This window comes from Rhipicephalus sanguineus, chromosome 11, assembly GCF_013339695.2.
Source record: "Rhipicephalus sanguineus isolate Rsan-2018 chromosome 11, BIME_Rsan_1.4, whole genome shotgun sequence".
Lineage (NCBI taxonomy): Eukaryota > Metazoa > Arthropoda > Arachnida > Ixodida > Ixodidae > Rhipicephalus > Rhipicephalus sanguineus.
In genome coordinates, this window is record NC_051186.1 from 37948538 (window position 1) to 37974070 (window position 25533).

At 47.4% G+C, this 25533-nt stretch overlaps 2 protein-coding genes and 1 long non-coding RNA gene across 3 annotated transcripts in view; 2 read left to right on the forward strand and 1 right to left on the reverse strand.

Annotated features, from left to right (window-relative positions):
- The first annotated feature begins 208 nt into the window (after positions 1 to 208).
- LOC119374952 (sulfotransferase 1B1) lies at positions 209 to 2410 on the forward strand. Its single transcript, XM_037645148.1, has 2 exons — positions 209 to 607; positions 1724 to 2410. The coding sequence occupies exons 1-2, from the start codon at positions 209 to 211 to the stop codon at positions 2408 to 2410; spliced, it is 1086 nt and encodes a 361-aa protein (XP_037501076.1).
- A 1836-nt stretch (positions 2411 to 4246) lies between these two features.
- LOC119374953 (leukocyte elastase inhibitor C-like) lies at positions 4247 to 16227 on the reverse strand. The gene is made up of 5 exons (XM_037645150.2): positions 15802 to 16227; positions 13853 to 14108; positions 8724 to 8893; positions 6368 to 6550; positions 4247 to 4526 (listed from the first exon to the last, which is right to left on the reverse strand). Exons 1-5 carry the CDS (start codon positions 16171 to 16173, stop codon positions 4323 to 4325), a joined length of 1185 nt encoding a protein of 394 aa, XP_037501078.2. The 5' UTR covers positions 16174 to 16227; the 3' UTR covers positions 4247 to 4322.
- The window catches only part of LOC119374569 (uncharacterized), a 29317-nt gene continuing 14905 nt past the window's right edge, over positions 11122 to 25533 (forward strand). Inside the window, exon 1 of the long non-coding RNA XR_007414449.1 lies at positions 11122 to 11412. This is a non-coding gene — a long non-coding RNA (uncharacterized LOC119374569). The remainder of the gene's footprint in view (positions 11413 to 25533) is intronic.

Genomic DNA, 25533 nt, shown 5'->3' on the forward strand with positions numbered 1-25533 from the left:
AAAACGTTTTTGTGAATACGGGCCCGGGTTTATTGCAAAAACTCTTCAACTTGTAAGGGTACGTTGATACTGACCTAACCTGACAGCACGGCATATACCGGATGATCTCGTCCACATTCGCTTAACAATTCTCGCAATATTAGTTGCCATAGCGTGTTCGGGCTTCCAGCTGGTCTTAGAATAGCGCCTGAAGAAAACTGCTAGGACGATGTCGAACATCATGCGACTGCTCGGCATCCGTACAAGAAACCGAAACGACGACGGATATCTCTGCAAACTGACTCTCAACGTCGACGACCAAGTTGAGGAGCCAGTCTGCTCTTCTCGTGATGCGGTCGTGACCGCCGGACCCCCGACTGGTCCAGTCGAGTTGGAGTACGTCGTTGACGGTCTTCCGGTACCACCGAAGGCCTTCAACGTCGAAGTGGTACGCGATGCTCTCCGGTACCGGGCGCGACCGAGCGACGTTTTCGTGGCTACGTACCCGAAGTCGGGTACTGCGTGGTTGCAGCGCATCGTCTGGACGCTCCTGAACCTGGACAGAATAGACGAAGGAGTACCGTCCCTAATGGACACCATGACCCGGCACATGTCATTCCTGGAGCTCGTAAGGCCGGTTCCGACACACACGTCATTTTGTTTGCGCACTTAGAGGCTGAAATGGCTCTTTGTTTGGGTTGCCTCTCGCCTAGGGTTTCTTGTTTCTGATAGAGTTGACGCTTGGGCAAGTTGGTATTGATCCATTATGCGCTGTTAACATTTTTGTTTCTCATATGTTAAGGACTCGTTTCTTTGTTAGGCACGACCTAAATAAACCAACAGGCATTGAAACCACGGCTGCATTGACTACGTGGACACATTATTCGTACTTTGTAACGTTATTTTTAGTTGAAAACTACAAATAATGTTCCCTATGCCTTTCTTGGCTTCATTGTGTGTTGGTATAATTAGGTTGTTTCTGATGTGTGCGCCTTCGAGGTTTGTGTATTAATGCAAAATATTACTATTGGTAATGAGCAGCGTTCTAGGCTTGATTACTTGCACTAGGTATATTGACTTCCTCTTTAAAGTCTGGTTTTTACTCAAACTTTATATGCACATTTTAAAAAGCCAGTAGCAGATGTACGACCGAAAAGAGGAATGAAAAGAGCTGTTTGTTTATGCATTAACTTATTTTCATCTTACCCGTCGTGACCGACTACTGGTTATGATGCTCGTGTGCTAACCTAAGGTCTCGGGATCAAATCCCGGCCGCGGCGGCCGCATCTAGGTGGAGGCAATATGCTAGAGGCCCTTGTGATTAGATTTAGGCGCACGTTAAAGAACCCAGGTAGTCGAAATTTTTGGAGCCCTCCAGTACCGCGCCTTTCATAATCATATCGTGGTTTCCTTGACGTAAAACCGCAATAATTGCCTATTTACATTCTTAATTTTCTTCTGCTCCTTTTCTTGAAGCCGTTCTCTCTCAGCTCCTCTTTCCTTGCAGAAAAGCATGTTAAAGCGAATACTTCTATGCCAGAGTACCTTTCAGTTTTTGAATAAAGAGCCCCTCACTCTCTCTGTCTCTCTTTGATACCTCTGCGTGAAGTAAACTGAAATTATTGCAAGTACGCCTGCTTGGAATAAATTCATCCTTACGTCCTTGTGTTGCCCTTCTTTGTCCCTGTGTTTTTGTGCTCAAAAGTTGTAAAGCTAAACTACAGTGCAAGCACGCGTCCCGCAGGTTGGCCGAAGGATGGTTGAAGCGCTGCCCGAGCCCCGAGTCATCAAGCACCACCTGCCGTTCTGGCTGTCGCCGTACCATCCGCTGGCGAAATACGTCGTGCTCGTGCGAAACCCGTTCGACTGCGTCGTCTCCTTCTACTACCACTGCCGAGCGGAGCCGTCCGTGGGCCTCCCACCGGGCGTCGTCACGTTCGACGACTTCTTCGAGCGGTTCGTCGAGGGCCGCGTACCGTTCGGATCGTACTTCGACCACGTCTTGTCCTGGTACGCCCGCCGCAACGACTCTAACGTGCTGTTCCTCCATTACGAGACGCTCAGGGAACGTCCGGCCACCGTGACGCTCGAGATCGCGGACTTCCTTGACGACGGCGTCGCCTCGAGGCTCCGCGGAGACGAACGACTCCTACGGTACGTGGTCGACCGGACGTCGGCCGGCTGTCTTAAGACCGGCCACCTTCTCGTATCGACTCCTTCATCCGGTCGCAGCGCTGCTGGTGCGGTAAGGTCGCGCTCAAGACGTGGGGAACCGTTGGACAAGATTTCTACAAAGTGTATTCGCGAGGGTGACATTGAAGAATGGAAGCGACTCTTCAAGCCAGATCAGATGCGGCGCTTACGGCAGCTATGCGAAGAAAGGCTCAAAGGCACGAAGATGTGGTACACGTGGCAGAAGTGGTTCGAGTAACCATGCAGTCGCCAGGGTGATGGAAATGCGCCCGACACTTTCATTAGTTGGTTGGTAAGCACTTTAATTGAGTTTCCTGCAGTTTGATGACCCGGGCTCAGGTCTTCCACATAGGGACAACCACGCCTTGCCTAGTCGCCGCTTCACGGGCTCGCTGGACGGCCCAGATTTGGTCGGCGAACTCTGAGCATCGGCCCGCCTCGCCGAGAATACCTTAGTATTTGCTCCACACTCTCGAAACATGTGTTTAAGTGTTGCAGTGTAGCAAGTGTACACCGCAGACCTTGCAGGTGCTCTCGTGATATATCTCAGGGTCACTTTCGTGGCTATGATGTTTATTAATCGCGATAACATGTTAGACTTAGCGTCTGTACCGGTTGTAGTTGAAGCATGCGGTCTCGATCCTTACGTGTGCCACACGTGCGTGAATATATTCACTCACCCATATATTAAGGCGAAAGCTTTAGGTGCATCATCAGACGCTGACTTTGGAAAACGCGGTGTGCGGTACAAACCCACGTGACCCTATAAGTGTCAGATAGAAATCGGGGCTCCAGTGGGTATCGAAATATAGGCATTCTGCGTGGCAGACAAATGTTCTACCACAGAGTCACGCGAGTGCTTGAAAGCGCTTTGGAAAAAGACCCTACACGGTCGTCATGGAGGGCGAGGAGTGACGTTAACAGACGTAACACTGCGTGGTAATAGGAACTTTTATTTTGTAGTAGAAAATGTTTATTTTTGTTCTGTTTGTTGCGAAGTCCCGGAGGGTGGAGCTATCAGTCCACGGCTCCATTATCAGCTGCGATCCGGCTGGCCCGGTAAATTGGTCTTCGCTGGTCGTCCAGGGCTGTTCTGAAGAGAGCGGCTTCCCACTGGAAGGTTATCAGCTGCGATCCGGCTGGCCCGGTAAATTGGTCTTCGCTGGTCGTCCAGGGCTGTTCTGAAGAGAGCGGCTTCCCACTGCAAGGGTTGGTAATCTAGCTAGGCCGGGCGGTTTGGGACATTCCCACGTGGAAGGGCACAAGCTTGGCTGTTCTTCACAGAAAGTACATAGATCAGGATACTGAATAACCGTGGAATCGCACTATGCGTCACATCATGCGCATTGAGTAACAAGCGAGTGGTGTAAAGCTTCCCACCTATTACAGAAGGCTCAGCAGTAATTAATCATCCTCATTATCAGCCACAGCGACAGCAAAGTGTTCAGCTACACAGGCGCGCGTGTTGGCTCACAGACGCGTTGTGGGTACTTCGCTAAAGTCTGCACTGGCCGAATTTTTACTTGCTACTGTAAATGATCGGTTTCTGTAATCTTATCTCCAGTGCAACAGAAACGTGGTAGATAGATTTTATGTCCCCGATTTTAAATTCACAATGTCCATACACTGCAGCATGTGTTCATGCATATGATCTATAGTTTTTAATTAACGCGACATCTCGTCTTGTTCTTACATTTTCACTGTGTGACTAAATAGCACCTTAACCGAGCCTTAAGAGAAGTAATAAAACTTTACGTTATATCGTGGTAGCTGTATCACAAAAGCGTAGAACGCACAATAAGACCATTCCCCGTCCAAACTTCGAACTGTGTTTATCACGAATACCTTGAATCGAAACTTGCACCTCGAATATTTAAAAACGACAGCGTTACTCTGCCACTGTGCCTTCGCGCTCTACCAAAGCCACAACCTACATACATCGAGTTGAAAACGCACTTTCCTAATATTCGAAAAGCATTCTTTCGATTACCCCTGGACTCCTGCAATGCGTACGGTCGACAAACAAAAGCTTGAAAAACTTAACGAGGAAAAAAACACCCAAATGTCGTCTGGAGGTACTATTCTTTCAATGGAAGTTTGTATTGACGACACAAGTTCGTCGAACGCAATCCAATGACTCCTGGGCGCTCTCAGTTAGCGGGCGGCGCCTTGGTCTTCCTCGAGGAGACCCTCTTGACGGATCCGAGGAGCAGCACCGCGTCAGGGTCCTTGTTCATCACCAGGAACATGAAGGGGCGGTCAACGGTGAACCTGACCGGCTCCGGTGTTGCCTTGGTGGTAGCCGGAGTAGGCCTAGTGGTGCCCGGAGGCTCGATCGTGGGCGGCGCCTGAGACTTCAGCGAACGAAACATGGCACGTGTACTACTTCAGTCGTATGTTATGCCTATGGTGGACAGACACTGTTTTTCCGTCAAGAATCTCATGACACGCGGACGACGCGGACGACGCGGACGCGCCGATCGTGAACCATAAGTGCCGGGTGTGTAATCATCGAAGAAAGGACATTCCCAGAATGTGTGGACTTCTGTACGTGGTGCCATCTCTCGGCGGCAGCTACGGCGTCGTACCATAAATGAATGGGAAATAGGCGAAAAAAAATATCTGAAGAAAAATGCTGTTACCAAAGAGGACTCCCGGTTCCATACAGCAGAGACCACTGGAACATATTAGTGTATACACTGCAGTATCGCACTACGAAGCGTATGGTTTCCCAGGACAATTGAACACCGACCATTTGTTCTTGTCTGAATCATGTACCAACCAGCCCAGTTAGGTGCACTCCTACCGCCCATTAAAAACACATGGGGCCGCATTGTAAATATTAAACACTCCTGGGAAACAACGCGTTTTGTCGTGCTACGAGGCGATTTGACCAAAATACTCCAATGGGTCTCTGCTGCATAGAACGAGGAATCCTATTTGATAACTAGCTTTTTTCGTCAGATATGATGTTTTTGCCTATATTTCCCATTTAAATACGGCAGGACGCCGCTGCCACAGGCGAGAGATGGCGCTACGTGCACATGTCCCCAAATCCTGGTCACGAGGCCGTGCTAGACAGATAATTGTTGTTTTGACAATGAACCACTACAAAGGTGATTCCTATGCTAAATTTCGAATATTAGAATTATCGCCAGCACCGTGCGCGGCTGTACATGTGAGGCTTTTCTTATACAGAGCTAGACTACGATGTCTCTTGACGTCGCTTGATGTCTCTCCCTGCTCCCCTTTTCCTGATAGCGGCACACTTCAAGTTTCCGCATAAGTCCGATCGAGGCAGTCAAGATTTCCGCGATCTTCTCTCCTCCACTTCAAAACAACAACAACAATGACGACGAGGGCAACAGCAGCGGCAGCACCAACCGTCACATATCAACATCACATAACATTCACGTATACGTATCGCGTAGCAACATGATCACGTATACCCATAGGTCGGCAAGCTCATTAGTCGACTCACTCAGACTCACATCGAGCCGTGAGTCTGAGTCTGAGTGAGTCCGGGTGAGTAATATTTCGGTGAGCTTGAGTCCGAGTGAGTCCGGCTGAGAAAAATTTCAGTGAGTCTGAGTACGAGTGAGTCAGGTTGAGGAAAATTTTGGTGAATCTTAGCCCGAGTGAGCTCTAAGGACAAAATATATTTCATGAGTGAGTCTGAGTGAGCGCCGCATTTTTTGCCGACCTATGCGTATACCATAGCAACATGATCAGATAGCAGTATAATCACGTATCGCACATTGTCACACGCGCCTATTCCCTTATTTTTGACGTGATCGGGTTTCACCCACAAAAGCTGTTACCACCACTCGTCGCAAGACGCGCCGCAATGTTCAGAAACTTCGCGATTGTTAGAGACTGTTCTGCCAGGATTACGCGCAGGCCCCCAAAAACCGAGTTTATTCTAGAGCTAGCGGGAGCACCAGCGATAACGCTGGAAGTTTCGATGAGGCATGTACAAAAGCCGACGCATTTCGCAATTGAGCAGAATTACGGACGACCGACGACTGTGACTGCCGCTATCAGTGTACAGCGTGTATTGCTTGTGCTTCGATTTTTCATTTTCTGGTTACAGGTTCGCCCATTAAAGTGTTTCACCCAGTACCGGTTGCGTTAGCTTCACCGTCACTATACTACCCGACAATATCAACAGTCCCGTATACGGTCGCGCTCTCACCTTCCCTCCCCTGGCGTTCGCGTGGAACACGGTGACGTGGGTGAGCGTGGAGACGAACAAGCTCTTGTCGTCGCTGATGCCTCCCAGCTGACCGCGGCTCTTGAACACATCCGGCGCGCTCAGCATCGACACGATACGCGCCAGTTCGGTGTGTCGCTTCAGCCGAAGCACCGGCATCGTCACCTTGGAAAGCAAACGGTAAAAGAGTCTCTCACGATTTGGACACGTCAAATCTTTCAAGACAATCGTTAGAGAAACGCTTTCTGCTTTCCCACGTACAAGTACCATTGCTCACACAATCCGCCTTTTTCACTTTTCTGTGCTGCCCTCTGCCGTTTTGGTATGGAGGCGTAACTTTGCTTGGATGATCAGGGACAACCGGGCTAGCCAGAACAAAAGCCTCCGAGATCCGAAGGCGTGCGGAGACCCTACTACAACGTTTCGCGACTTTCCCGCCAGGGGAAGGGCGCATGCGCCGTAGAACCGTGGAAAAAGGCGGATTTACCATGTCTTGGAGATCTTTGGCCCTAACTGGCCCTTGCGTCATAAAACACTGTCATCATGTCCAAGTTCACACGAACACGGGGACATAAAACGCTGTTGCATGTCTCCTCCGTGTCTTTTGTATTTGTGTCTTCGCGCTACACAATGGCGATCAGCAAACACTAACTATAGCTCAACATGTCCTCCTGCAAAGAATTCTCGCCTCAACGACTTTTTCGATGTACTCAAACAGGAGCGCAGGCAGACATTTCTTTCGGAGGAGGGGATGGGGTCAGTTACCCTTTGTCAATCTTTGTGCGTGATCTTGTATGTGTGCCCGTTTAATACACACTCGAAAGTGAAATAAAATCTCGGGGAAGGAGGGTTGAAACACCACCTCCCTCTCTACGTCTGGCTACGCCAGTGGAACTGAAGCACACCAATAATAATTTCTGGGGTTTAACGTCCCAAAACCACCATATGATTATGAGAGACGCCGTAGTGGAGGGCTCCGGAAATTTCGACCACCTGGGGTTCTTTAACGTGCACCTAAATCTAAGTACACGGGCCTCGAACATTTTTGCCTCCATCGAAAATGCAGCCGCCGCGGCCGGGATTCGACCCCGCGACCTTCGGGTCAGCAGTCGAGCGCCATAACCACTAGACCACCGTGGCGGGGCCTGAAGCACACCAAAGGCCGCAAGAACCCTGGAATGAGGACCCGTCGACGTACACTTCGAAGACATCCGCCTATAGCCTCGTGGTTTAATATAAATATGGCATTTCTTCCTCCTCCTCAACAAATGGTACCTGTCGACCCGTTGTTTCCTGCGGCACTCCCTGTTCGACAACCTCTCGTCACTCCTTGTGCGTCATGCTACACGCGGGTTAAGAGAAAGAAGTTAAGTATTACGGTACGCAGACAGCCTTGAGGACAGCTGTTCGATAATCAGTCTATTTTTATCGCTCGAAGATTAGGCTCGATCAACGCGCATCATCTCGTGCGTGGTTTACTGGAAGCGAGAACGTCTGGTTCTCGTAAGTTTTGTCTTCGCATGCCTCCTCCATCTACATTGTGCAATGGGGCACGATGCGCGACGCCCTATTTTTGATCGAAATGAACAGCAAGAAAAGCAAAAGCAGAAAACAAAACAAAATTTAAACAGAAAGTAAGAAGTGTCAGTTTTCAAGTAAGTTACAGAAGCCAATACATAAAAAAGGCTAATAATTAAACATTCTCTTTATTCAAGCTTAATGAAATGATTGAGTTGTATGCCGATTTTTTATTCGATTCACGTTTGTCTAAGTGCATGTTCTTAATTCGAATTTTACATTGCAACTGACACTGGCATTTAACATTGTTGGAACAATTATATGCACTTATGTTTCATTTTTTTGTGCGAAAGTCACATCGCACTGTAACCGATGCGGTACATTTTGTAATGAACTTGCCTCGAAGCCGAAATTCGCCTGGTAATCGCCCAGTTTTCTTTTTCTAATGATGTATGTGGTCACATAGAACAACAATCTTGAATGGTATTTCCTAAATCTAGAAGTCCTTGAAATGGATGTTCCTAAATGCAATACCTTCCTATTCTGGCTACGTCATGTGGGCTACCGGTTAAAAATTATTGCTAGCCAAAGTGGATAAGAGCGAATGGTGTCACTCGTGCACGAGACGGCTGGATGATATTCTTCAGCAGGCCGCAGAGAAACGTGTAAGCTAGCTTGAAGAACTCTTACTTGATATATCTCACTAGCGGTTATATACTCAATGTGTCACCAAGACTCGTCAGCATTTAGATGTGAACCATATGACAGCAATATATTATTTCATGTATATAAAACGACGATCAGATCGAACTGCGCTCACCTCGACTTCTCGCTCCTCGAGATTGGCGAGGCATCGCAGCAGCTTGGCCGGCGTCAAGCTGTGCTCGAACGTCGCCAAGCGCTCCATGCGGGGCAGGAACACCACCATCGTCTTGCTCGGGTCCTGGTACGGTATCTCCAGCACGACGGCGTCCAGGTCGCCGCAGTCGCCTGCGGTGCCGCACAGATAAACTTCGGTATTTTCATTTTGATATGAAAGACAAAATGCTGACGACATAGTATGCGGCGAACTCGTCCCTTTCCACGGGTTGAAACAGCATCGAAATGACAGTGCCATCTCATAAATAGAGCCTTATTACAAAGGTGCTCAAACTTACCGAAGATGTTCGTGGATGTTTTTTAGTGGCACGACAGTCGAGCGACACTCGACTTGTTGCTCTTCCAGGCACTTCCGGTCGAACACTTATTCCGGTTTTCCGAATATTCAGAAAAATGCGTCTTAAAAAGTCAAACTGGCACGAAACCGACAGTTCTGGTTCAAGTTAATAGTTATATTGGATACATATGATATCGGAGCGTAAGTTTACTTTAGATAAAGACCAATTAACTGCCAAGATAATTAATAAAAATTAATTGAACGAGTCAATTGAAGTAAAAGTCACCGTGGAATTTAGTGGAATGCGCTGCTCCAACAGCGGTGCACACAAGGTGATGAAGCATCGTAGGGGAGCCCTTCAAAAGAGAGCGCTAGGAATCTCTCATGTCTGTCCCTGCTAAATGTTTCCTTCGGGAGCATACATAGGGCAAACTTGTGGTGTAGAGGGCGCTTCTTACCCTACTAACGTCGCCAACAACTGAGCACACTTATCATTTGTCTGTTTTATTGTCCGATTGAGGCAAGAATGTTAGAGCAACGCTAGATGCCCGTGGGCTTACATTTAGGTGCACGTTAAAGAGCCCCAGGTGGTCGAAATTTCCGGATCGCTCCACTACGGCGTCCCTCATAATCATATCTTGGTTTTTAGACAGAACCCCAGCAGTTATTATACAGGGTGTTCAAAACCAAGCTTTATGGTTTTCTGAAAATTCCGCACTGCGAGGTACGTGAAAACCACCTTTGCGGATCAGTTATGCACCCAGGGGGACATAAAGTGAGACAATAATTATCGCTGTCAGCCACCAGTTAACTAAGATTGAAAAATGAACTTTTCGGTTACTGCATCAAGTGGGCATGTTTTTATTGAAAGGTTGGAGGCACTCTCGTTTCTAAGCAGTTCCACTGGGAAAAATTCTTCTAGCATATCTGTGCTCCGAGATAACCCGCTGCAAAGTTTGATTGTGGTTTACATGATTAGGCATGCAAGGCGGTGAGGATCGGCGCAATTTTCCTCCCTGATGTGACGAGTTGTCATTGCTTGCTATCGCCAGCCGGTATAGTAAAAAAGTAACCGTCATCATCTTTGCCTATGCCTTCGACCTGTTGTCAGATTAAACGCTGCAGGCAACTGCCGCGACACATCGGCGAGGAGCTTTTCACCAGCGCTCACTGTTTTGCATGTGCAACCATTCAAATCACAAACTTTGCAGCGGGATATCTCGGAGCGCAGGCATGCTAGAAGAATTCTTCCAAGTGGAACCGTGTGGAAACGCGACTGCTTCCAACTTTTCAATAGAAACATGCCCGCTTGATGCAGTCACTAAAAAGTTCATTACTCAATTTTAGTTAATTGGGCGACTGAAAGCGACAATTACTTTCTCACTTTGCGTCCCCCTGGATGCATAACTTATCTGCAAAGGTGGCTTTCACGTTCTTTCCAATGCTGAATTTGAAGAAAACCATAGAGCTTAACTTTGAACACCCGGTTTAGTTGCTATGGTATTGTCACATTGGCTGCTTAAAAAATATACGTGGATAATGTGAGCGTGACATTCGCCTGTCGGTGTGTGTGACATGCGTTTCGACGCTGTATTTCGACTGACCACATGATGAATCGAAACACAGCGTCGATCGCCATGTCAGTACAGTCGCAACGAAATAAGATCAGCACAAGTGACCGGTGGCCTGAGCGGAAAAATTGCGACACGCGGCGTTGTTCCGGAGCACGCGATAGCAAGACTGCATTCAATTTTCTAAAGCAGGGGTGGCCGGCGGAAAGCACTCCAACAAACAGCTTTTTCGGTGCAACTGCGATAAAGATACGGTTGCTCGCAGGTCCAGCGAAAAAAAAAATCATGCGCGTAACCAAGTCTGCCGATACGGAATACACAAGCGTTTATTTAAGATGCGGGCTTTCGGATGCGCCAACAACAAGATGGGCTGCTTTCTGCCGGCCACCCCTGCACTGGAAAATGGAATGTGCTTGGCACTCTCGCCAATATGGCGGCGAGATCGACCTATAGGTGGGCAGCACCGTCGCCTCGTTAGTGTGGATACGGGTTTCGTGCGGTGCGTAGAAGTGTACAGGGCTGCGGTTTTCACATCGTGATTCTGTGTTCCGCATCCGCAGAAAACTCTTCGTTTTCGATGGTGAGGTTTTGTTCGGTGCCGCAATGCCGTACATACTGCACAGAGCCAGGGATAAGCTTCCATTTCTGTCCCACCGAGACGGAACGTCGTCGAGTTTGGCTCGGTAGGCCTCGTAACGGCAAGACGCCTTCCAAGTACGGGATGGTGCGCAGCAAGCACTTCGACGACGGTGCAGTCAAGCGTTCGCGGACGAGAAAGGTTGGTGAGTGGTGAGGGATAATTTCGGTAATGTGTGCATTTGTGCTTGTTCCTGCTGTGCGCTACGAGGTTGCAGTAAGCGACCTCTCGGGGAAACCTCGAGCAGGTGTGCCAGTCATGATACCCCTGTGCTTTGTCATACACTTCGGCAGGCAAATTAATCGAGAATCAATCGAGAAAGAAGAAGAAAATTAATTCACGGAATTTACTCTGTCCTTCATGTACCGTCTGCGCTGCGAATGCGATGTTAGTTCGCGCTCAGCTGCGAGTTTGTTTAAACGAGTATCCCCGAGCCCTATTGTAGTTTGCGCATGTTCGGTTGTGTTTTCAAAGCTAAGAGAACAGTTCTCGGTGTTCCGCCGGCTAAATACGAGCACCGAAATGCGGCAAATGTGTATGATCTAGTGCACAGTAAAGATTATCGTTTTGTGAGCCGACTCGCCACGTAAGCGATGAAAATGCGCGAGCGAGTTTGTCGCCACTGCTGATCTTGATATATATTTTCTCGCCCGCTCTCTCTTTTTAAGAGTTCTCGCGGAAGAGACTGAGGCCTGACGCACTTCCAACACTGAACTTGGGCAGTGAAGCCAATATACATACCAGGGGGCAGCATGGTAATTCGGTTATGGGAGTAGGTTCATATTTCTGTTTCAGTGTACCTCGCGTTCTGTCCCCATGATTGGGGCAAGTCAGTTGTTGATAGAAGGTTGATTGCCTTGCTTTGTTGATGTGCAACAGCACATAAAGACAGTGATTGCACTTGTTAGATGTGCCGAAAGGAAAAGTAAGCAAAATATTCTTCAGTCTACTTTTAATATTTACTAGGTGTCACTGATTCTAAAAAAGAACTCACGGTTCCCTCATGCATTCGACTAAGACGACTCGAAGGTGAAAGCTATCTTCTTTTTTCTTCAGTTGTTGTATTGATCCTCCCCCCCCCTCCATCCCATGAAAGCTTTCTGCTCCTCACCTGGTTTAATGCTGCCTCCGTGATCTGCCCGCCGATCAAGGAGGCAGTGCAAAGCGGCGATGTGATGACGTCACGTCATGTGAAGTTATATTGACGTCACGAAGTTCGGCGCTGTATGACGTCATGATGACGCCGCGTGATTGCAAGTTGTCTGCAACTCTGGTTTTGCACTCTGGTTTTGCCTCCGTGATCGGTAGCCGATCACGGAGGCAGTACAAAGTGGCGCTGTCATATGATGACGTCACTATGACGTCACAAAATTTGTCTGTCTGTGACGTAATATGGTGACGTCCTCACGTGATGATTTTTTGCATGACTCGTGTTGACGCCGCCGACGGTCAATTTTAGAGTTTGCTGAGGCATCTAAGGCTTTCGCCTTAACAATGTGAAGTAAAGGGTTAGCAAAGCCCGAATCGGAAAGTCAGCTTAGCATGATATAAACAAATCGCGGTACGTCCCGCGACCAATTACATTCGCACAACTTGATGATTATACGGACACTTTTGATTGCGATCAGGTCCAATACGCATACGATTTCTCGATATAGATCAACAATGGTCGCTACTAGCAAGGTCCAAAATTATACGGATCGAGTTTGGCACAGGCATCAGCTTGACCGAGATGCGTAGAAGAGTGACCGTGTCGCAGAACCTGATCCACATCAGCCCTGATCGCGATAAAAGTGGCCGTGTGACATTGGCACTACCTTCCCTGCAGGGCATGTGCAGTTCAATTCCGCTATGTTCGCATCGCCGGCCAACTTCAGGTCGACTGGATGTGGATCCTTCGCAAGCCCGGACGACGACCGCAGCACGTACGAATGCGATAATGTGCATTGGACCGGCAGAACAGCACGTGGACGCGATGGCACTACATTCAATAATGTGTCCCGCTGCAACGAGCTCGTCGCCTTCCATGAGACACTTGATACCGCCCCGAACAGGGTTAAGAATGGTGCTTAAAGGCAAGGGCACTGGAAACGAAAAAGAGAACGCATATTGGCCTCACTACACGTTAAAAGGCGACAAGCGCATATTGTGCGGTCGCATCAAGCAAATGCTTTTCGCATCGATGCATTTACGAAATATAGTGATTCACGTTACGAATTTCCGCCGCAAAAAGTAAAGAATAAGATTTTTACAGGTGACTGATCGTTGACCAAACCGTCGTCGTGAACTTCCATCGTAAGTTCGCGAAGTACAAACACCGCGTACAACGCTGCTGAAGCGCCCACGGTTGACCGGCATTCACACTTCAGGGTTTCGTGCGTTCGCCGCTAGGCGCCGACTCTGTTCTATCTCGCGGCCAATCGGAAACAACAGCGCCGCGTGCCGCAATTTTGACGCTCCGGCCACTGCTGACTTGTGCTAATCTTTTTCCGTTGCGACTGCACACTTCACTCCCGTTGTGGTCGGGAGTGGAATCCACAACTTGGCGCTCGATGTCGTTGCCGCTGCAGTGTCATAATGCCTACCTATGCGGAACTTGCCGCGCCGTCGCATGACTCGCACGGAGCGTATCTTGTTGGGCGTCTCGTGGAAGTCGCCGGTGCCCGGCTCGAAGCGCATTCGCCATCGACCCTTCACGAACAGCACGGCGATAGAGACGAGCTGCACCGGCTCGCGGCCCATGGTCGGCGGGAACTCGAACACCGTGTACTCACGAAAGGCGAACGCCGTCAGCGCCCGGATCCAGAGATCCATGCGGATGACTGCGCTACCCATGTCCGACTGTGTAGAACAGAGATGGTGGTGCAGACGGCATAAGTCGCCAAGTATGAGCGTGAACTGTTGGGCTAGTTGGTGTGACATGTGCGCTTTGAAGAGCGAAAACTTGACAGTGAGACTACATCGACGAAACGGAGTACAGACAGGAAGGATGCTAAACTTGCACTTGAGTTAGATAGGCATGAAATAATCCTATTGACGACAACCGCGCTTGTGCCAGAACCAGTGTGCCCCTTGAGAAAAACGGGCTGACAAAAAGGGAAAAAAGTTAATGGGCATTGTTACTCTCTAAGTCTATCCTTCTTGTTTATAAGTTCGCACCCTGCGCCATTTCACTCCCAGTTCCTTATCACCGAGAAAAACTAATCATCTGCACGTGCCCAGATTCACGTTTAGCTCTCTTATCGACGTAATACGTGTTAAGATAAAATCACTACATTTTTTAATATTAGTTTTTTGGTCAGCACTCTTTTCTCAAGAGCCACACTGGTTCTGGCACATGCGCGGTTTTTGTCTTGGTTTTTGCACATGCGCGCTTGTTGTCTACGGGATTACTTCATGCCTATCTGACTCAGTTGCAAGTTGAGCGTCTTTCCTGTCCGTAGTCCCTTTCGTCAATGTAGATAGTTTCATTGTCAAGTTTTCGCTCTTAAAGTATAGTATAGTAAGTGGATTCTGCTAGTCTGCACCAGCAGAAGCTACTGCAGTGGCATCCTCTTAGAGCGACAGAAAGTGGAGCTATTTGGTAAAGTTTCATCATGAAAGAAGGCAATGCGTGCAAACAAGGACACTAGGGAAAAGAACCAGACAACCTAATTTCTCTATACTTCTTGTGTCCGTGTCTGGGATTTGAGGAATTTCTTTTACAGTGAAAGCTGTCATGAGATCACAACAGTAACCGATTTTGGTGGCGTATCTGCACGCCACCATCGGTTTCCGTAACCGCTATCACACGAGAAAAAAATAAATATATCCATGATCGAGCGGGATTTGAACCTAGGCCCTCTGCGTGGCAGATGAAAATTCTACCATAGAGTCTCAGCGGTGCTTTAAACTCGTTCGCGGATAGCCTCTATACAAGTGTCATGCCGGGCAAGGAATCACGTTTACAGATGTAATATAGCATGGCATAAGAGTAAAATAGCAACCAGGCGTCACACAATGCGAATTGCGTAACAAGTGGTTGGTTTAAAGCTTCCCACCCATTATAAATGGCTCAGCCATAATTCTCTCTCAGCCATAATCAACAGAGTGCACATAATACCTTACAGACGTATAGCGGGTATACGTCGCTTCTCCGCAGAATGGTGAATAATGGCTAGTGGGTACTTCCTTACTTCGCAAAACTATGGCTTATGGCGTAATGGGTACCTTGAAACCGTATTTTTAGTAGTCGCCCCAATAGATTTTACAACGGGCTCTAGAAAAGCCGCTCCTTCAGCTTTCACTGTGACTGTGCTACGTGTGCCACTCAGGCCTATAGCTAGCGTTTTTTGTTGAAACAATGGTGTTGAAATACGAAGATAACACTGTGAAATCTGTGACGTCACGCTGACGTTCATGTTTGGATATTGAGGCACGGAGTATAAAAATGAAAATTTGGCCTTCGTTTTCTTTTCACTTATCAGTCTAAACTGATTTATCGTTTCACTTTAGTGTCTCTCTGATAAGAATACACATCTGCGCCTTCATTCACCTCGAAGAAGTCCGGTTCGGTGCGACACCAGGGCGACAGCGAGGCCACGTACGCGGCGAGCATGTTCAGATTCCGGTCGCGTATCAGCGCCAGGTCGTGCGTGGCGTTGAAGCCCTGTCGGTGGTGGTTGGGCCACGAGGCGAACAGCTGGCCGTGGCAGCGCGCGAAGTAGGCGACGGCGCGCGGCGCGTCCGACTCGTTCAGGTGCAGCAGGCGCGCCAGGTGGCGAGCAGCGCGACCCCTGGCGCCGTAGAAGAGCGCGATCAGGGCGCCCGCGGCGAGAAACGGCGAGAAGAGCACGTTCTTGGAGCCGCCCACCTCGCGCAGCTTCTGGTGCAACTCGATGGTGAACGCGAGAAGGGCGCTCGTCATGGTGGGAGCCAAGGCAGCCACTTCTTCCGGCGTCAGACTGCGCAGTAGACGTCGATGGAACGCTTCTATAAGGCTCATTCACAACTGCGACTAGCACCGGTCGAAGGAAGATTTGCAACTAGCGACTAAAAAGCAACTCTACGTGACCGGCGTTCACACGCAGCATCATAGAGTTGAAAACACCATAATAGAGAGACGCGCCTTCACTTCTATACATATCATGAATGTAAAAACTCACATGGTCTCCTATGCATTCACTTAAGACGACTCGAAGGCAAAAGACATCTTTTTTCCTCTCACCCGATGTATTGATGCTGCCCCGCCAACCTTCGAAAGCTTTCTGCGCCTAACGTGGTTTTGTATTGCCTCCGTGATCGGGCCACCTTTGACCAAGCTATGATGCGATGTGATGACGTCATCATGTGACGTGACGTCCTATTGACGTCTCAAATTTTGGCGATTTGTGACGTCATCATGACGTCATATGGTGACGTTATCTCGCGATGATCTTTTGCATCACTTGTCCCCGACGCCGCGGGACGCGAGACGCTGACGGTCAAATTTCGCGTTTGATGAGGCATCTAATGCTTTCGCCTTAATAAACGTCCCTAAAAGTAGGGTTAGCAGTGACTCACGGCGCGGCGTGTTCCTGGCGTTCGCACTCGCCGGTTGGCTGAGCGGGAGCCATGGGCGTCGCCGTGGGCGCACGTGATTGGACGGGAGCCGAAGTCCACCCTTCTTGCTGCTGCTGTTTCTGAGAAGGCTGCTCGGCCTTCCGGCTAGCTCCTTTCTCCATGGCGGAATGATTCGCAGGCAGCTGCAGCGCCTTGTCTCGCGACAGCGTGGACTGATGATGATGTCTTCTTCCTGATGGCACTCTCCCGCGAAGGGGGATGGATCAAGGACCGGGCTGCAGGATGTCTGAGGTAAAGACTTACGAAGCTAAGAAACACGAGAAACTTAGACTAAAATAAAACACCGAATAAATGAAAGTGCTTGCTTGAACGCGCCAGTGGTCAGACTATCAGATGGGATTTATGACGGAGATAATGACGGATTCCTTATGTAAGGGTGATGATGATGACGTACATCACTGGCTCACACCCTCCCTGGGGGTTTGGCCAAGAAAGGAATGAAGTTCTAAAAAACGGTCACGTATGAATTGTATGGCTATTGAGAAAATTTAGAATAATGAGCACAACTTATTAATGGTAATTTACGAATTTCGAGCCAAAACTGCCTTGATATTATTCAACAACGGTGCAAACGCGGCACGTACACAAGAGGGGTATTGGCAATGCAGTGTGGTAACATGGTGCCCCTCTGTCTGCTTTCCCGTCGGCTTCTTGTTTTCACGTCCTGTACTTTGAGTCAGAAACGACTTTTTTAGCAGACTTTCAGACATCACCTGGCCCAGGATACTTCCTCATAGTAACGTGGCTTACACCGCGTTTCGGTATATACGACGATGATGATAATGACGAAGATAATGGCGACGTTATTGTGATGCTGTCATTTGGCGATCAAATGCTCCGGACGTTCTGTTTTGGGCGGGAAAGTCGTATTTGATCGTTGACGCCAGCCTTCTAAACACAACTTCAAAAGGCCGTTGAGGGGGAGAGGGGCAACTGGGTTTTTTTCCTGGGTGCTATTCTGGACGCTAATTCCGCCAGATAATCAAATTTCGTAATGGCGGCATTTTAAGCCATTCAAAGAGGCCGTAGCAGCCCTCTGGGCCAATCAAGGTTGAGCAATGGTGGATTTTGACAAGATGGCGGTATTAGAGAATGTTCAGAACAACAAAGGAGTGCAAGTCTACCGGCAAGTTGACTGGACATGCTAACGTTTGACTGCGCGGAAACTACAAGGACGCAGAAGAGTAACTATACACGACAGATGAATCCAGAATAACGCCCCCTGTAAGCTTTAAAAGGAAGGCGATTGCCCATTTCCCTCTCTTGCTCCACTCTGACACCGATAGGTGAACGTGAGACCACGTCCACTGTAAAATAATTTATATGCGGTGTCTCTCATTGTGGCGTTAGTCGCGTTTACGTTTGATCAAATTGCGCACATAATACACTACATTATTCAAGAGATGGCATGGATCTTATTTAAGAGGTGACATGGATCTGGCATGAAGAAACACTACAAAGAAATTTAACAACCACCAATCGCTGTTTAATTCTCCTAATTTACTTAGTTTAAAGTTTGAAAGTAGGCTTCGTCTACCACCCTGTATAGGCGTCTATGCGCCACCGCCCTTGATGATGACGATGATTGCCTTTATGAATGGCTCACACCCACTCTGGGGCATTGGCCAAGAAACGAATAATTTATATAGAAAAGTGGTCACATATGAATTGTATTACTAATTAATTATAGAATTGTTAGAATAAATAAATAATGCTAATTTAGAAAGTTGAAATCAGAACCGCCCTGATTCAATTAAGAATTTTGTACAGCGGAACAGACATCCCGGTGACAATGACCTAATGAGGAGGCTCCCAGGGATAGAATATTAGAAGCAATGAACTTCCAGTTTAGTCCGATTAAACATCGCTTTGAGAATGTTTTTCCTCAGTAAATTGAAGCGGTTGCATGGTAAAAAATAATGTCCAACTGTTTCGTTTTTGTTGCAAAACGAGCAAAGAGGAGAAGGAGCCAGACCGCTTCCGTATATACGGCCGTTTGTTGTCGTTACTGTCATGGTCATCATCATCAACGTGGAAGTCTCGCAATGGTGCGTTGGAACGGGGTTGTGTCCTGTTTTCACGAGCACAGAGAAGAAGAAGAAGAGTAAGCTGAGGGGTCGAGTCGTTTCCAACACCGAAGTATTCTGTGTGGCCACATAGGCATACTTTCTTGCGCGCCACGTAAAGTCGCACCAACGAACGAGCACCCGGAGGTACGAAACGTGTTCGAAAGAGAGGTAAACGATTCTCAGTACTACGTACACTGCTGTGGGAAAGCAGTAAGCTGTCCCTGAACTATGAAACGTTGTGCTTAGAAAAAAAATTACGTCTCCAATCCACGCTGCGATGGTGATTCGACATCGAACACCACAGATGGTGATGTGGGGGGGGGGGGGGGTATGTTTTATTATTACTTTAGAGTAATGGTAGTGATAATCGCTTTGTGGTCGCGACCATTTTCAGCAAGATGAATTTGTTCCTTTCGTCGAGCATTCTATTCACGCTGTTCTTCTGATGGCCTTAATTTCCGTGGTCTACCCATGGCAGTCCTAGGATCAACTTAATGAGTTGCTAGACAGGTCTTTCTTTTATATACGAAAGCGGGAAACACAGGCGGGTAGAAGGAAGGGCCATCTGACGTCATTCGAAGCCCCCGTGTGAAGTGCAAAGCAGCTACAACGCAATCTTTACTGGGAAAGCGTGGAAGGGTGATCCCATTGTTCAAAGTCGCCTTATCATCCAGCATGCGGTTTTGATGCTTTTTTTGTGTTTTTATTCATTGAAACGAATACTGAGCTCTATGCTATATGCCTGATTGCAAAGCAAGATATGCCGTTTGCCTTCAATTGTTAAATTGTCCCTAAACCACCCAGAGGTCGAAATTTAGTTGTTTGCAGTAGTGCACGATTCTACAGTGAACACGTTCGTCGGCTCGTCTGTCCACCTCTCAGAATGCCCTTCCTCAGTAAAACGCAAGAAGCGCGCGCATCTTCTAGTATAGGAGAACGCGCGAGCTTCTGTTGGTGGTTTAGGGGCCTGGCGTTTCTGTCTACGGAGCCGAAACAGTTGCGGGTTAGAAGTATGCAGCTTCGCTGCAAAAATATTCGACGACTTAAAGTACCGTGTACTCTACTATAGGAAAGCGGTAAACTCACCCTCCTGACTAATGCTTACGCCTACAACGAACAACTCAATGTATGAAACAGAGGAACCGACGTAAGGCTGTGCATGGAGTGCATTCTAGTCATTGCTCACTGTATGTTGAGGAATTCAGCGCATCAGGTGCTGATGACATGATCATCTTGCGCACACATTACTGTCATGGTGAGCTGCGCTTTTGCTCACTAGGTAATGGAAGTACAGTCGGCAACAAATGTTTGGATGCTGCTAGGTGTGAGAAAACTTTCAATATCCCTGCAATTGTTTACTTTATTCGGTCGAACTGCACAGTACATGTCCTTAGCGCGCTTTAGAACAGGCTCGAAATCTAAGTTCAATGTTGCCTGCGAAACCAGCGGGAATATTTAGCTTGTTCTTGTGCCTCGTGTTCCATGAGGTGTTGGCACTCACTGTACATCACTGTTCGGCTACATAACTAGATCGGCCTTAGGCGGACCAGTGCATGGCTATTCATCGTGCAATTCTGCTCTGCTAACGCTACGCGTGCCAACGAACAGGTACGTTCCGATACGCACGAACTGTCTTGCCTGCCAAACAGGTTGCGTCATTTGAGTTAGCCAATGGGAAACGATTGTCATGAGAACTTCAAGAAGACGTCGTCGTTACGATTGCGTAAGCGCACGGGTTCACGCTGCGAAAGGACCGCGGACTTCCGATGAGTCCGTCCGTTGGTATGCCACTTGGATGACGTAGAAAAGCTCTGAGTACATCCGCTAAGGCTCGGTGGCTGCCACGTATACTACGCTGAACTCGAAGTTGCAGGTTCGATTCCCTGTCCCGGCGGTCACACCTAGAGAAATGCATAAACGCATATGCGTGTGTCCGCCGCGGTGGTGTAGCGGTTACGGTGCTAAGTTACGGTGTTACGGTGCCGCGGTAACGAACAAATTTCTCAGTCAGACTCCCTCGACCTGAAGATACGTGGCTTTGTATACTATGCTAATAGACTTGTCTTCATCCGCCTCTACTCTTCCTGGCGTACGCCCCGATCCTCCGTTTTATGCGATTTATTGCCTAATGCGGCTTTATCCAATAACGACCCGCTCGCATCACGCGCCGGCGCTCCGCATTCGACGTAGAGTTGATTTCGCCACTTCCACCAACACCCTCTCAGCCGGCTGCTCCAAACTTGGATGCATTAGCTTTTCACCGCCGTGCTACATGACTGCTTTCTGGCCTATACTCTGCGCCCTCTATATTCCATCTACCCGCAATCCCATAGCGTCCAGGAGGAACACGCGCTTTGCGTTTTCACCGTTGTACACGTGGGCCAATCACTGCTAATAATAATAATAATATCTGGGGTTTAACGTCCCAAAACCAAGATATGATTATGAGAGACGCCTCAAACATTTTCGCCTCCATCGAAAATGCAGCCCCCGCGGCCGGGATTCGATCCCGCGACCTGCGGGTCAGCAGTCGAGTGCCATAACCACTAGACCACCGTGGCGGGGCGGGCCAATGACTGCCTCCATAGGGCGTTAACTTCATTTTTTTCATAATAATTCTTTCTTTCTTTCTTTCTTTCTTTCTTTCTTTCTTTCTTTCTTTCTTTCTTTCTTTCTTTCTTTCTTTCTTTCTTTCTTTCATTCAGTATCTATCTATCTATCTATCTATCTATCTATCTATCTATCTATCTATCTATCTATCTATCTATCTATCTATCTATCTATCTATCTATCTATCTATCTATCTATCTATCTGTCTGTCTGTCTGTCTGTCTGTCTGTCTGTCTGTCTGTCTGTCTGTCTGTCTGTCTGTCTGTCTGTCTGTCTGTCTGTCTGTCTGTCTGTCTGTCTGTCTGTCTGTCTGTCTGTCTGTCTGTCTGTCTGTCTGTCTGTCTGTCTGTCTGTCTGTCTGTCTAATCTGAATAAATCGGTGCCTCAGAACTTTCCTGATTTACTTCTCTGAATGAACCATGCTTCGATAACAAACAATCTGAGCTGATTTGTGCTCACCGCATTTCAGGCTGGTCGCAGATCGAGCAGCAACAATTAGGTCCGTCTCGAAACGATGGAGAGTTATTCGGGACGAGGGCCGCGACAGCTCAACCTCGCAGAAAGGCTGGTGATGGGTAAGTCTGAACTCTACGGTTTCAGGTGGCGAACGAAGCTGCCCATGATTCTGCGTTGCTGCTCATAAATCTTTCAGCGCGCACACCCGTTGTTTGAACGACTAAAGTTTTTTATTGCTGCCGATAAAAAAACTCGCAGGGTTCCTTATGCGCTCACCTAAGATGACTCGAAGACGAAAGCCATCTTTTTTTTCTTCTCAGTCGATGTATTATCCTGCGCCGCCACCCTCCGAAAGCTTTCAGCACCTAACGTGGTTCTGCATTGCCTCCGTGATCGGCCCACCTTTGACCAAGCGAGGAAGTCATGTGGTGACGTCACCATGTGACGTGACGTCAGAGTGACGTCATGATGACGTCATCACGTGATTATTTCTTGCATCACTCGTGTGGACGCCGCCGACGGTCAATTTGCATCACTCGCGGGACGCCGGTCAACTTTCGCGCTTCATGAGGCATCCTAGGCTTTCGCCTTAATACGGTCGGTTGCAACTTGCAATCTAAGAAAAAACGTGAGCTCCGCCCACAAAACCGCGGCGACCCCGCCCTTCACCAGTTAAAGACAACCGTGCTAGCTTGTTTCCGCTCGAACCGCAAGTACTTTTTCTCGGCTAATGCAAATACTACGCACATTAAGTGTTAAAAGTTCAGTGTTACCACCGAAAACATTACGTTTTTCTGAGCATCGATGTCAGAGTCCCTGACGAAATTTACCAGGGCGTTCAAGTTTCCGACCTATAACCAGCGACACAAACGTGTGTCTGTGTGAGAGAGGCAACTATCTGAAACACTCGAGAAGTGCTTGACGTAGCGAAAATGAGTACGCGCTATTGGATGGAGCATTTATGCAAATTCTATGTAGGCGGGACAGCGACCGAAGTGGGCAGAGTTGAATTTTTTTTTTCTTAGGTTGTAACCGAGTATAACAGAGATGCCGTCTCATTAGCTTTTATCGAATAATGAATGCATGCAGTTTGCGTGTCCGCATATTGCAACGCGATGCCCTAAAATTTGAATGTCTTTTTTTTTATGCGTACGAGTCAATGTGTGTGAATTTCTATATCAACTTTTGAGTCGTCATCCGCTTTGTCGTGTGGTCATTGCGGTGGCCTGCGGCCTTGTCAAGTTGTAATTATCGATATTGCTGCAAACCTCCATCAACATGTATGTGCGTAATGGAATTTATTATTATTATTATTATTATTATTATTATTATTATTATTATTATTATTATTATTATTATTATTATTATTATTATTATTATTATTATTATTATTATAACATTGGCCTTTTTGTTATTTATAAATCATGGCAACTTTTGAGAAAACTGGAAGTGCAATTTAATCGAATTCGTTATGTGTGTTACAAAGATACAAGAAAAAGCCGAAAAGGCAGAATTGTTGGCACTTCGAGACTTCTGCCTGCCACGCGACGGTGGTCTACTGCAATAAAACAGAAAGGCGGGCTAGTTGGTTTGGCTGCATAATGATAATTTTGCGCGCACGCAACACGAACACATAGACGAAAAGTTCACTGCGCTGGTCCTTGTGAACTTTTCGTCTGTGTCTTCGTGTTGCGTGCGCAAAATTATCATTATGAGGTGGTCTAGTGGTTATGGCACTCGACTGCTGACCCGAAGGTCGCGGGATCGAATCCCGGCCGCGGCGGCTGCATTTCAGATGGCGCCGTAAATGTTTGAGGCCCGTGTACTTAGATTTAGGTGCACGTTAAAGAATCCCAGGTGGTTGAAATTTCCGGAGCTCTCCGCTACGGCGTCTGTCATAATCATATCGTGGTTTTGGGACGTTAAACCTCAGATATTATTATTATCAAGACTTTTGCCTTCAAGGAATGTGGGTGTTTTGTTCGATTTCAGAGGAGGCACCGCATTTATTGACTGGCTCAGCCACTTCAACCGACAGCTCATCGATACTATCTCGCATGCGGATGCTGCCTGGTAAGTTTGGGCGGGGACCCTTTTTACTTCTTTTTCTTTTTCTTTTCTCTAAAGTGAAATCTGCGCTGTGTGTATGCAGCAGTCAATTATTATAACGCAAGTGTGTGCCTGGATGCGCGACTGAACAGTGATATTTAAACAGCCCAGCAATGTAATCCAATTTTACTACAGCACTATAAAAGCACTATTTAGAAGAATTCACAGATCTCTGAATGTAATATCATGTTTAGTCTTACGAGTAATTTGTATCGTTAGTACGTATACACAGGTGTGTTTACTGTGCGGATTTTTTCATGTGTTGTATTGTTTGTGTACTGATTATCATAAAAGTGTCATTTTTTGGCGTGGGCTCCCCCTCTAACCTATGGATATAGGCCGTCATAGTGTTTGCAAACTTTCTGTAAAAATATAAATGAATGAACTTCAGTTCGTTTCAACTCAACACGCTGAGAATACTTATTGGGCGGCTTGGAATTCTCACAGCCGCGACAGCGGTCATCTTAATGTGTCGCTCGTATATGTCTAAATAACGCGTAACTGGGGCCTATCGCAAAAGTCCGGCGAATTAAGTGACTGACACTTGAATGTATTCATTTCAGGTATCGAGTACTTCCAGGCATACGGTAAGTGCGGTGATAGCGATTTTTCTTAAAACGTCATTGAAACCGTGTAACTTACCCACGCGTCAGCATAAACTTAACGAAAAGAAATTAATTATGAGATGTTCGACGGGTTCAAGAATCGCGTTAATCGAAATTGAAGAAAGGCTTGTCCTGCGATTTCGTGCCTGGTACTAACCACGATTCGTTATTATTTCTGTTACCGAATAATGAAAAGTTTGCTGAAGATTTCTGCCCTTTCAGTAAACATATTTATCGCACAAAATTAGGACGATATGATATTAAGAACACGTGCAGATAGAAAGACAGAACGACGTTAACAATACTGATTTAAATCTAATGAATTACAAGAAAAATTCTATTTCTTTTGAGGCATTTTGATATGTGAAGGATTTGACTGCATAATCTCACGTTTCAGCGGATGAATTTTACAATCTTTTGTGTCATGATGTGTGCGTATGTAGTTGATGAGCGGTTAGGTTAGGTTAGGTTAGGTTAGGCTACCCTACTGAAACGTTCCGTATCCCATTCCAATAATTCCGTATGTTTCTGTAAGAATCTTATGGAAATATATGGAAAACATATGGTAAATATACGGAAAACATATGGATTCCGTATGGAAACATATGGAAGTATTGGAATGGCATACGGAACGTCTCAGTAGGGTAGGTTAGGTTAGGTTAGGTTAGGTTAGGTTGTTCGTTTCAAATAAACGCTAGTTGGAATTTCAGCGCCAGTACTCTCGTACTCTCGTCCTCATCGTTCGCGCTCTTTATATACCCTGCATCTCAAAGGAGATCCTGGGTGGATTCTTTTCTGTTCGCCTGCCTTGTCGTC